Here is a 12,331-nt window from a genome sequence, read left to right on the forward strand (position 1 = left end):
TCACTATACACAGAAAGAGGACACACCGAGAGGAGACACTCTGCAGAGGGAGAGGACACACACAGAGGGGTCACTATACACAGAAAGAGGACACAATGAGAGGAGACATTCTGCAGAGTTTTAAGACAAAAAAAGAGAGAGAACACGCTGTGTGTTTGTGGCCCCAAGCCGATCTCAGCAGAGTGACACAGAACATGCACCAATCTTTGCTTTACCTGACATTGACACAAGTGCTGGGTGTCTTTGTCCTCACAACACTGAGAGGTCTGGGAGGATAATCAGCTGAAAACCTCCATGTGGCCAAATTGTACATGGATCGAACACCAACATAGGCTGGAGAGAGGGAACACAAAAAGGAAACAAAACTTTTACAGATGCTCAGACCCCTCCTCTCCTATAAATCTGAGACGTTTGAAGACATGCAAAACTCCCATCTGCTACAGTACCCATGTAACATCTTCAATGACCACCAATGTAAGGGGGACACTACACTGACCCCCCAATGTAAGAGGGGCAGAAAGGAGGAACAAGCGGAAAAGGGCAAGGAAGACCATTCCAGAGAGTCGGGGCAGCTCTAGAAATGTCTTGGAGCCGTGCGTGCGATGAGGTTATGAGTGAGGAAGTCATTAGTAGGTCATTGTAGGAGCAAAGAGAGAGTCCAGGGAGTATTTTTTTATCAGGACAGAAAGGTGCATAGTAAGTTTATTTCTCGTGTGTTTTGTGATGCCCTGGCACTGGTGTAAGCCACGCACCCACTGATGGGGGTAATAGGACACTTACTGTTGTCAAACTCCCCGGTGCTGATTTGTCGGACTCTTTGTTGGAGGTCACACACGGCCGGCTCTCCTTGAATCTTCACTTTGGAGCGCTTCACAAGCATCTGCTGGAAATCTGACCACTGATGCTAAGGAACACAAACACAGCGAGGGCAGAACAAACCAAGTTTTACAACATTGCAGAGCTTATGAGACCTTAGATGAGGTGGCTGCATTAGATTTCTTATTTTGTTCCTTAACTTTTACCTGGTAGTCCTGCTGTGCAACATCCTCACTGTGATCCACCAATGTCACCATGCAGTGCAAATATATTCACCTACCTATGTTCATGGCAGTATCTATAGGACTCTATGGGTTTTTTTTTTTGGGGGGGGGGGGTTAAATTCATTTGGAGTTGTCTCCCTCTAAACCCCCAAATATCTCCTCCAGCCTTCTCAAGCTAATCTCTAGGCCAATATTTACTTCGTTTCCACCCCACTTTAGCTCTTCTCTGAGCAAATTCAATAAATGTATTGCTTACCATGTGACAGGTCCTCTTTACACCATCACCCGGATATCATTTTGGGAGCAATTTTAGTGAATGGCTGCCCCTCACTATACCTGACACAGAGATGGGCAAGGATACGGAGCTGGTTCATAGCTGGCCCACGTGGATAGATGAGACAGCCTCCGGAACTACCATGGTATGGAACCCAAGAAAGAGCGCCCCCTGTGAGAGACTCCTGGAACTGTAGCTGCTTCCACTCATCAGCCATGCCGTCGTTGACCATTGAATCCAATACCACGGGAGGCACATCCAGCAGCCAGTCATTGGTGAGGAAGGAGAGGGCACGTATGGGGTAGTTGGAGTATGGAAAGGGACATCTGCGGGACAGAATAATTGGGTAGCAAACAGTGGGAAAAAAACTCTCATAAACATGTATATTTGGTAAAATAGTGGCAGACTTACTCGTGGAATGGAACGTTCTGTAGCTGCTGTAGTAGTTTTGTCAATTTAACTTTATCGATTCTGTGTTTCCCCTAAAAGAAACATATTTGGTGTTATTCCAGAGCTCCTCACAAAGTACAATAGAAGCTGCAGCAATCTGGATAGAGCCCGGCACATTTCCTGGCTGGAGGACGCTCAGCATCATCTAGCCCCTCCATCATTACCTGGACTGTCCCTGGTCCCACCCCAATTTATTAATGGCTCAGCATCACATGACCAGCTTGGATGATCTAAATGTAAATTCTAGAAACTATAAGATCCCTATCCCTACAACATGAACATTCAGGTAGTCACCATCAGCATCTTGTCTCCCAGGTAAAAGTGCGGCTCCAGCAGTGGTCCCATACTCTGGAAAGCGGTGCTGCTCTGATCCCAGCAGAATCTGCTGACCTGGAAAACAGAATTATATCACGTTACTGCAACATACAAAAGAACGTCGGGCTGACCAATCGAAACACCGCAGAAATATATTCAGCCAGATATTGTATGGTAGGTGCCCTGACCAATCAGGAGGCAGAACTGATGATTGGGGCGTCTTTTATTGTGAAGCGTCATGTGACATTTGCTGAGCCCCCTCCTGCTGCAATGCTAATATACCTGGGCCCTTAAGCCAGCCCTAAGTCTCTGACAGCCAATGACACCAGCACCCCCCATACATTGTGTGGTGTTCCCAGTTTATGTGTCACCTAGCCTAGTGACCCCAGTGTTTTCTGTGCATCCATTGACTCCGCTCCCAGTGCCAGGTGACATCACTCATTACGTCACATGCCAGTGTTCAGACCTAGGGATTGGCCACTTCATTATGTTAGGAGGTCACATGCTACCCTATAACCATAAAGGAATAAAGGTGGGGTGGTAAATATACAGAACATGGGGTGTAGGCTATACACAAACACAGTCACCTTGCCCTAAATTCTAAGAGCACCACAGCCCCTTGCTATCAAAAATCACAAGATTGGCTGCTCCTAATTGCCTCTACTCTGTGTGCACAAAATGATCCGCAACTGCTCCTATTCAGTTGAATAGGAATGGCTGGGAGTTTATCTAGGACCGGATCCCAAGATTGGTGATGGGGGAGTCACTGCTTTGGCTCCTCTACTTTTTTCCCCACTTGTGCTATTTAGCTCAGTCAACAAGATTTGTACAAGAGGTAGGAAGACATTGAGGGACCTAAAGCTCCCCCTGCTGTCTTACTATGAGCACATGTTCACATGAAATATTTCTCACTGGTCCACTAAAATTTGGGGGGGTGAAGGGGCAGAGACGCCATTATGGACAGTGTGTTGTAGATAGTGTTTGAGGACAGGGGGCGCACATTAGGCACCCAGGGATGCGGGGCTCTGACCTGTTGGCTGCAGTTAAGTAACGCGCTGGAAATTCTGGGATTGGTGTTTTCCAGTTTCTTCCTCTTCCTATAAAGCAGGTCCGATTCTGTTACCGGTGAGAAGCCGCAATCTAGGGAATAAAACACAGATCACATGATGGCCGGGGGGAGTTAACAGCTCAATGGCGACCCTCCAATTCTATTGTCCTGGGGGGGGGCCTACATGCTATTACCCTGAAGGGGAAGAACCCTCGAATTCCAAGAGACGGAAGTAGCCTCCAATTTCACTGGGGGGGGGCAATGCTCTCCCTATCTATTACCCCTGGGAATCTTGCTCATTTTATTACCCCAGTAAAGAAGAGGAAAGGGGAAAGGAGGACCTTCCAATTCTATACCCTTGGGTGGAATAGACCCTCCAATTCTATTACTCTGAAAAACAGCCTCCAATTCAACTACCCTGAGGGGGCAGTAATCTCCCTAATACTTCTAATTCTATTACCCCAAAAGAGAAATAGTGGGAATGACTTTCCACTTCCAGTACCCTAAGGAAGTAGGACCCCCAAATTCCATTATCCTCAGAGGCAGTACGATCTATTATCATGGACGATCCCCCCAATTCCATTACACCAGGAGAGAAGAGGAAGGGGCAAAGGACCCTATGATTCCATAACCTTGGGGGGAAGCACACTTTAATTCTATTACCCTGAGGAGGCAGTACCTGCCAGTTATAGTACCTTGGGGGGGGTGTAATTCTCTAATTCCAAAACCTTAAGGGGGAAAAGCCCAAATTCTTTTACCCAGAGGGAAAAGGACCCTTTAGGTTCCAGTACTCTCTCAATCTATCTCCCCAGTATTAAAGAGGAAAGGACCCTCCAATTCCATAGCCTGGAGGAGTAATGACCCCTAATTTTATTACCAGAGATACAGCCTCCAATTCAATTACCCTGAGGGGCAGTACTTTTCCAATCAATTACCCTGGGAGATCCCTTTAATTCAATTACCCCAGGACAGAAGAAGGAGGAAAGACTTTCCACTTCCAGTATCTTAAGGGGAAAATGACCCTCCAATCTATTACCCTGAGGGTGAAAGACTTTCCAATTCTATTACCTGATTTTTAAATCTTAAGGGGGAATGGTCCTTGAGGCAAAAGGACCCACAAATTCCATTACCCTCAGAGGGTACCCTTCCAATCTATAGGGGACCCTCTGATTCTATCATTGTGGGTTAGGGGGCTAGATTCCATTACCTTGTTAGGAGGAGTCATCCAGAATACGTGACCCCCATCCTATAGAATACAGAGTACTTACCGGTATTGGGGGGTAAAAGTGGGACCGGGGTCGGCTCCCTAGTCTCCCATCTCTCTGCTGCTCTGGTGAACTTGGATATGAAATGCCTCTGTGGGGCAGAAAGACGGATTGATGTGATTGGGTACATTATACGGGAATCCATCTTACCCCACCCTTCTGCTACTTACCTGCCCGGGGTATCTGGCATCTTCCTGAACTCTGCCATATCCTCCCCATCCCAAATTTGGCAGAGTTCCTGGTGATTCCTGGGCAGTGGGACCTTCATGATGAAAGCCCGGGAAGTGGGCATGCGGGTACTCCATCTGCTGGAAATAGGAACACGCGGTCATCATACAACGTAATGATTGGAAGAGGCGGCAGCCATGATGCAAATAATTCCAGTACCCCCAGGAGACCCCTTCCCCCCTTATAGGTAAAATGTGTGCGGCTGGAGATCTCTATAGCAAGAATTATGGAAGGAGACCGGAGTGCCATGGTAGGGGCTGTGGGTGGATGGCGGGGTCCCGTAGATAGAATCATCCAATAAACAACCCTTAGAGGAGGTATGTAGCCCCCATTACAATAGGAATAGTGTCGGAGCGGGTAATTTATGTTGGCCATATGTCTGGCCCCCAGTATTAGGGGCAGGGGTCCCCCACAGTACAGAGGGGTAAGGTTGGCTTCCAGTTTCAGGAAGCCTTCATTATTGGGACCAGACCTCCATTGTATGACAGGAGTACAGTCCCCAGCCCGCATTGGGATTTTGGGGGTTAACACGACTGGAATAGGGGGCGTGACAGCCGTGCTCCCCAACACCAGCCAATTAAATTACAACTTGTCGCCAAGAGCAACCCCACTGCCACACGCGCTCTCCCCTCACTCACCTATCCCAGCTTCCTGGCCCCGCCCGCTTAGCCTCATGCTAGCGAAAGCCCCGCCCAATTCTAACCATAGCTCCTTCCTGCGCTCGAGCAGACGCCATCTTTGTACACCTGATAGCTGTGGCTGCGTGAAACAACGAGAGTGGTAAGATGGAGGACAGGTCATGTGAACTTTTCCCGCCGATTTAGCAGCAGCTAAGGGAGTGATACCTGTGTGGTGTCAGAGATATAGAATATATGGCATTCGGTATAAAACTCACCCCATGGGGGTGGAAGGAGTTGTTGGTGGTAATAAAACTTCCTACTTTCCTTCTACAGCTTTGTGTTGTGTAGAATTCATATCCTGTCACATTCTGCCCTGTACAAGACTTGTGATTTTGTCCATAGCCACAGCTTTCATTTTCCTTTTCCTCACTCACAAACATCACTACTCTGTGAGCGGAAACGATCTGTAGTGTTTGGCGTATGTATGACTGAACGCTAGCGTCCTGGTCAGCCATTTTGTGCTGCCCTGCTCAATGCCTTACTCAAAATGGCTGCAAAATTGAATCAACTTTATCAGTCAATAGACACACTCAATTATAAACCATTTAGAAGGCAGGAAAAAGGGCGTTATAGATAGCTGCTGTGTAAATCTGATGGAAAACCACAGAATCCTCTCAGGCAACGTGGAAGACTAACTAAAGGGAGAACCCCCCCCCCGCCACGCTCCCTCCGTGGTACAAATTGGGTCTATTCAGGGGAAGAAATACACAATGATTTGTTATTTAAATACCCCAGATCTACAAAAGGGGAAACTTGCTGGCAGACCACCAACAGTAAAAATGTGTTTTTTTTAATGAAAAAAATTCCTCAAAACTCCCCAAACAAGGTCTTTTGTAATGATAGGGACCTGTATAATAAAATCAGGGTTACTATGATGTTTATATTAATGAAAAATACCAAAAATAGAATATTATCCATAATATTTCAAGTGGAAGTAAATTTCCTGAGGTAAAATTCCTGAGGTTAAAATCCAGATTGTCAGTGTTTTTCCGGAGGCTCTGCCATGGCCCTTGTCTTCCTGTCAGGACTTTATTTGTGCCAAGTACTCAGTGTACATGCTCTGGACAGTTCTAAGCTTGAGACAAAGCAGCTCCTGTGCGTATGTGTAACTCTATGTGCATGCTCGGAACAATGTAACTCCAATGCGCATGTGCAGGAACTACAACCCCACCCCGGCCAGGGATAATGACCGAAGATTTCAAAACAAGAAAAAGTTCATTCATCGAGTAACATTACCGCCGATAGAACCTCGTACAGCTTCAGCCGAAAAAGTATTCCTTTCGCTCCAGCGTATATTGGAATGACCGACGTGCTGCTCAGTTATTGTCCTGTATAGAATTGGAGTTTGTCAGGCAACAGGTACTCTTTATGGAGATATCAGAGGTTTCTTTAAGCAGAACCTACTCATATTAGTTCCCGCTCAGCACACGGCCATCTTCCTTACCAAGCAACAATTTTTGGCCATCCACATTGGCAGGCGTAACTCGTCGTCAAAACGTAAGCCCCCCTAAACAGGTGTATGTATATATACAGGTTGATATTCCAAAATCACGCCAACGATAATGCGGTTCCTTCAGTTTTCCAGCGTGGATTTTGAAGCGTATTTTTAGTTTTACATTGTTTTCTGTATTTATATAACTAATGCCAACATATTACGCTGCGCTGTATATTAAATTGGGGCATCATGGCATTTACATGGGACTAGGTGTAGATCTGCCCGGTGACTTCCTGACTGCAGTGTAGACATGGCGCTGATCCTTGCAATGTAATGCTGCTGGAGGAGGCTTGGATTTTTGTTTGTGACTGTTACCTATATTATTTATTTAGTTATCTATGAAAGAGAGAACCTGATTGGTTTATGCAATGTATTGCTTTGTCGCCCATCTGTGGTATCTTTACACACCACCTCCTGTCTACATTGTGTTGGATTCCTGCAGGATCTGCACCATTCCAATTGGTAGCCAAATACCAAAACCCATCAGCCATAGACAGTAGGATGGCTTTAAAAAAAGCAGACCTATAAAGCGAGTCTGTAAAATCAGCTAATAGAAACTAATAGAAACAATGAACATTTGCTGAGATTGTGGACTTTTAAGGATTTCCATATTCTTTAGTTCCAGTAGTGTCTTGACAGCTTAACTTCTTTATATCTCAAAGTAACTCAGCAGCTCAGCTCCCTCTTCCATCAATTGCTCAGCAGCTCAGCTCCCTCTTCCATCGGTTGCTCAGCAGCTCAGCTCCCCCTTCCATTGGTTGCTCAGCAGCTCAGATCCCCCTTCCATTGGTTGCTCAGCAGCTCAGCTCCCCCTTCCATTGGTTGCTCAGCAGCTCAGATCCCCCTTCCATTGGTTGCTCAGCAGGCAGACATAAGAGGTGCAGGGTATGCATGAAGCTGGGCCTGAACACCATTTAAAGGCTGCTATTGAAGGTTGACTGTATTCTATCACATCATGTTGTGTCCCTTTATTATGTGAATAAAAGATGGAGTATTATTACACTGTTATCATTGCTGGGAAGGTAAGCTGCTCAGTTACTTCTGGAAAGTTGAGCTGAGCTGTCACTGCTGGCAGGGAGAGTTAAGCTGCTATCTGCTGGGAGGGTAGGTTAAGCTGATATCACTGCTGGGAGGGGGAGCTGAGCTGCTGAGTTACTGCTGGACTGTGTTCAGACAGGTGGTGAGGTTGCGGTGTGGTTACTTCTTCCTCTACCTCTAGGGAGATGCAACATGTAGTATTCACCTATGGTAGCGCAATAGAGAATGAATAGAGGTGGCAGTGAGCAGAACCGCTCACTGCCCCCTGCTGTTAGGAACCAGTACTGCAGTGTAGGTGCCAGCGGCTGTAACCTGCCCAGGATGCTGGCTCCCACTGCAGGTCTGAGCCTTCCCTTAAACCTACCCCATGTTAAATCAGGACCTTGCTATGTGCAATAGCCAATGATATAAACTTTACCAAACTTTCAGTAAGAACGCAGCTTGTCAATTCTGCTGGTTGAGGTTTGTGAGGGGGACCCAATGCCCAGACTCACTGCACAGACCCACTGACAGCTCTCCCTACACAAAGCCAGGACTGAGCAGCTGACTGATGACGGCCAACCAGGTAGAAGAGAAAATTGCTGGGCGTTCTGCCCAGCCAATCCTGCCTAGGGAGAACACTGGACCTTATACACCACTGACTGGTGTAGCTGACTGACAGCACTTTGCTCCCTTCTGGCTGTGTGAGATTTTATTCTGTGTAACTTTTGTCTCTGCTCTCCCCCAGCTCTGTCTTTTACTCAAAATGTTCCAGGCAGCCATGCGTGCCATAGAGAATCTTCAGGAAGCCACTGCGCTGCTGCGGGAACGTCTCCAGAGACTCTCACAAACTCTAGAAGAGATAACGGCACAAATTCAACGCTTCCGGGGCCACCGGGCACTTGTGCATCATAAGGCTAACATTCCACGCAAAGGTTTGAGGTGTTACGGTATAATCTACAGCTTAAAAGCATTTTTACCTTGTGTTCAGGGTGTGTATGTGGTCGGTTTACACAAAGCCTAAAGTTGTTTCGGGGATTCTAGACTGTTGTTTTGCTGCAGTGAATTTGTTGTGTATAGACCGGGTACTTTTATTTCCTTTTGTTTATACCGGGTATGTTTTACATCATAAAAGTTTTATACCCTTTTGTGATCCTTGTTCTGTCATTGCCTTTAATTATTTCTGCCATCTGGCCTTCACTTCATTATTTCTGCCCAGCATCCTCCTTGTTGTAAAATCGTCCTCCCCTTTATTATTATTTTTATTATTAATGAACAGGATTTATATAGCACCAACATATTTATTCTGCTCTGCGTGTTCCTTAGCATTTAATCTCCCCTCCAGCCTCCTGTAGCCTTGCACAGTCCAGTCTTGGAGAGCTTTAATAAATCGGCCATTGTGAAAAGGGGGAACACATATCAGCTATATATTATAAAACACACAAAGTTCTGCAGCTGAGCCGTATGTATTATGGTAGTGGATGGAATTGGAGGTGTCTGGTGATGATGATTGCTTGGTGGGTCCCCTGTGATGTCCTGCCCGGGGGTCTAAGGCATTAGGATTCTGCAGCATGGACCATTGGCACATTGCCCACTCTCGATGTATGGGGAGGAACACTCTGCCCGGCATATCCCTCCGGTATTCACACAGTGGCTGTCCAGCAAATCATCCGCATCGTCTACAAACAAAAAGAGGAGCCTGGGTAACAAAAAAGAGCACCGGTCTGCAAAAATAAAAACATCCATCACATACCCATTCAACCTGTACCAACCCCAGCTTCTTCTCTTTATGGGGAGAATCGCCTCTCATTTCATATCCCATGGCAAATATTCTAACCCTAAAATGCTGCGCCCATTTCAGTTTCATGAAATGTCCCATCACTTTCTGGCAGGGGGGCAGGAACTGAGATTACATCGCCCCTATTGCAGACAGACTCCCCCCAATGTGCATCACTGCAGGTAAAGGCTCTACAAAAATAGATAGAACCAGGTGCCCCTTTAGATATCATTATCTGCTTTATCCACTAGATGGCATTGTAAAGGTGAATGATCTGCATCAAAAAAGTGAATCATTACCCCAGTACTGGGGTTTACAGAACTTTGCACATTGCAACCCAAAGTGAACCCCCTGGTCAGATACAGACAACTGACCATGTGACCAGATTAGGAGCCAATAATAAAGTCCCCCTTAGGACCCTGTCTGATATCATCCTCAGGGGAGGGGCTAGGTGTTCTCTATATGTGTGATGTCATCATGACATCATTAGTAGAACCCATTAAGGCCCTCAGAAGGTTTTGGATGTCTATCAGTCTGGCAGGAGATGGAAACAAAGTATTTGATGTGATGTCTGCCTTGCGTGTTCCATCGGTAGTGCTTTATCTCAAGAATGTGCAGTTTGAGATTGGGAGAGCTGAGGAAGAACTCTGCAGACGAAACGGGGAGCCCCAGAAAGAAGAGGGAAGCCGAGATAGCACTGGGCTCGGTTTGTGGATGGTTTGAGGGCTTTTCACTGGTAAAGGTAAGTGCTTTACCTATACAGGAATAGAGACAGGGGCCCCAGTGATTTTGCTGTGGGGCCCTGTTATCTATCATCCTGATGGGATTACCTGGCTGCATCATATTAGTTATGTTTGTGTTTCCAGTCTGGTGACAAGAGGACTCCGAGTGCTGTAGCCCGATATTCCTGGTTCAGATATCACCTTGGCGGCGTCCATCTTTAACCCTTCACAGCCCGGCCCACTGTGAGTACCATTATATATTACGTTTTAAATTTACGTTAAGTTGCCCGCATGAAATAATCCTAAAACACCGAATGGTTTTATTATTCACAGATTGCCTGTAGGATGAACATTGTGCAGCGTTCACCCCCTGGACCATTCCCGGTATCTCTAAAATTACAGGCAGAAGTTTCATCCTCAGTGGACACCCAATGGTGGACGTAGAGGAGCAAAGTGAGTATATGATATGAATTGCTGTGGAGCACGCTGACAGGAGGAGAGGAGTGACCTCATCATTCTGTTGCTACTCCTTCCCTGTCCAATCACAGGCTGGAAAATCCATCGCCCTGTCTGTAGTCTGTGTAAATCTTGGGACACAAATACAAATTAAAGGTTAAACAGAATGGAGCTGAGATGCCCGAAAACATTGCCCACCCCATAAATCTTCCCCCTTTTTGTATCAAACTCCTGCATGTGTCCCCAGATTTCTGGGATGCAGAGGAGATTTTATTCCGGTGATACGACCTCCGGGTGTTATTATTATTAGATGATGGCCCCCTGTACAAGGAAATAACTCGGAATTGTTTGTCACCTTGCAGGGGGGTTGTGGGGTTATTGGCGCCGGGTTTTAGGGATATTTGTTTTCTGTGCTGAGAATTCCGGGGAACAGAATTGTCATTACCCCCTGTATGTCCTCCCTGCTTAGACCCCATAGGGATGGGATTAAGGGCCCTCATCACACATAAAGGGGACCGGTATAACATTTGTGTTCTTCCTGCCATATGGCTGTGATGTGCAGGAGGAATTCCAGCAATCACAGATTGTACAGATCAGATCTATATCAGAGGTTTGGGTTGGGTCACTTACCTGGGATCGGGTCCCCACGGGCCCCTGCAGAACACAGGAGGAGGATAAGGAGCAGAGGGGTCACAGCTGTAAACATCTCCTGTCCCAGGTTCAGGAAGAAATGAAGCTGGAAGATCCGGAATGACATCCTGATGGGTGTATTAACCCCATCACTGCCAGATCACAAAGCACATTGACCCTTTCACTGCTAGAAGAGTGAAGAACAGATTAACCTCTTCATTAGCAGATCCTTGTATAGCAGCTTTACTCAGCAACAGCAGATCAGAAAGCAGCGGATTAACCCTTTAACTGCCACAGTGCTGGAAAAAATAAACCTCATTGTCAAGCAAACAATACAAGAGATACAAATAATGAAATTATTGTTTTGTTTTTTTAGAAGTGTAATGTCAGCTGTGTTAGTTGTGGGGTCACGATGGCAAGACACAACAGTAAGTATTTTGCCCTTGTGGTGGGATTGGATTCATGTACAGCATGGCTGCAGACCCCCCGGATGGCATTCCTCAGAGGAAATCTATGCAGCACTTTTTCCTTATAATCGGTGCAGATCCACCATTTGTCTGCTGGCGAGGGTTGGTGAAGCATTGGGGTGCCGTATAGAATGAACCCAGCCTCAGATGTCCAGCGACGGTTTCATGCAAAATGAGCAAATATAAAGAAGTGCTCTAAGATGTGCAAAATTTCAATCAACGAGGTAAGTAGTTACCCCAGTGTTTGCTTACTATTGTGTTTTGCCATCATGAGCCCAAAACAGAATGAAGAAACAATCCAGGAGATCTCAATATATTAAAGACATGACATAAATCATACAAAATAAATCTAATTTATTATCTATGTCTGATGAATCTTTTCCTTGTTAATGCTGGGTTGCTTTTCAGTGAACCCAAGCTCTTTAGTATTTTGGCAGCAAAAGGGTCAATCTTGGGGGGGGGGGGGG

The 12,331-nt window shown here is 46.2% G+C and overlaps 1 protein-coding gene across 4 annotated transcripts in view; it reads right to left on the reverse strand.

The window, feature by feature from the left end:
* The window catches only part of LOC140323471 (TATA box-binding protein-associated factor RNA polymerase I subunit C-like), a 38,539-nt gene that overhangs the window by 8,034 nt on the left and 18,174 nt on the right, over nucleotides 1-12,331 (reverse strand). The window contains exons 1-9 of one of the 4 annotated variants that reach the window (XM_072400549.1): nucleotides 5,259-5,289; nucleotides 4,563-4,700; nucleotides 4,396-4,483; nucleotides 3,110-3,219; nucleotides 2,059-2,154; nucleotides 1,726-1,796; nucleotides 1,402-1,640; nucleotides 781-891; nucleotides 216-333 (exon numbers count right to left, since the gene is read on the reverse strand). The exons of 1 other annotated variant lie outside the window; for it this stretch is intronic. In XM_072400549.1, the coding sequence (XP_072256650.1) occupies nucleotides 216-333; nucleotides 781-891; nucleotides 1,402-1,640; nucleotides 1,726-1,796; nucleotides 2,059-2,154; nucleotides 3,110-3,219; nucleotides 4,396-4,483; nucleotides 4,563-4,697 (968 nt within the window). In that variant the 5' untranslated portion in view covers nucleotides 4,698-4,700; nucleotides 5,259-5,289. Of the gene's footprint in view, nucleotides 1-215; nucleotides 334-780; nucleotides 892-1,401; nucleotides 1,641-1,725; nucleotides 1,797-2,058; nucleotides 2,155-3,109; nucleotides 3,220-4,395; nucleotides 4,484-4,562; nucleotides 4,867-5,258; nucleotides 5,290-12,331 lie in introns of those variants that run through there. 2 more of the 4 variants (XM_072400559.1, XM_072400538.1) reach the window with 2 other exon arrangements.

This window comes from Pyxicephalus adspersus, chromosome 1 (genome assembly GCF_032062135.1).
Source record: "Pyxicephalus adspersus chromosome 1, UCB_Pads_2.0, whole genome shotgun sequence".
Taxonomy (NCBI): Eukaryota; Metazoa; Chordata; class Amphibia; order Anura; family Pyxicephalidae; genus Pyxicephalus; species Pyxicephalus adspersus.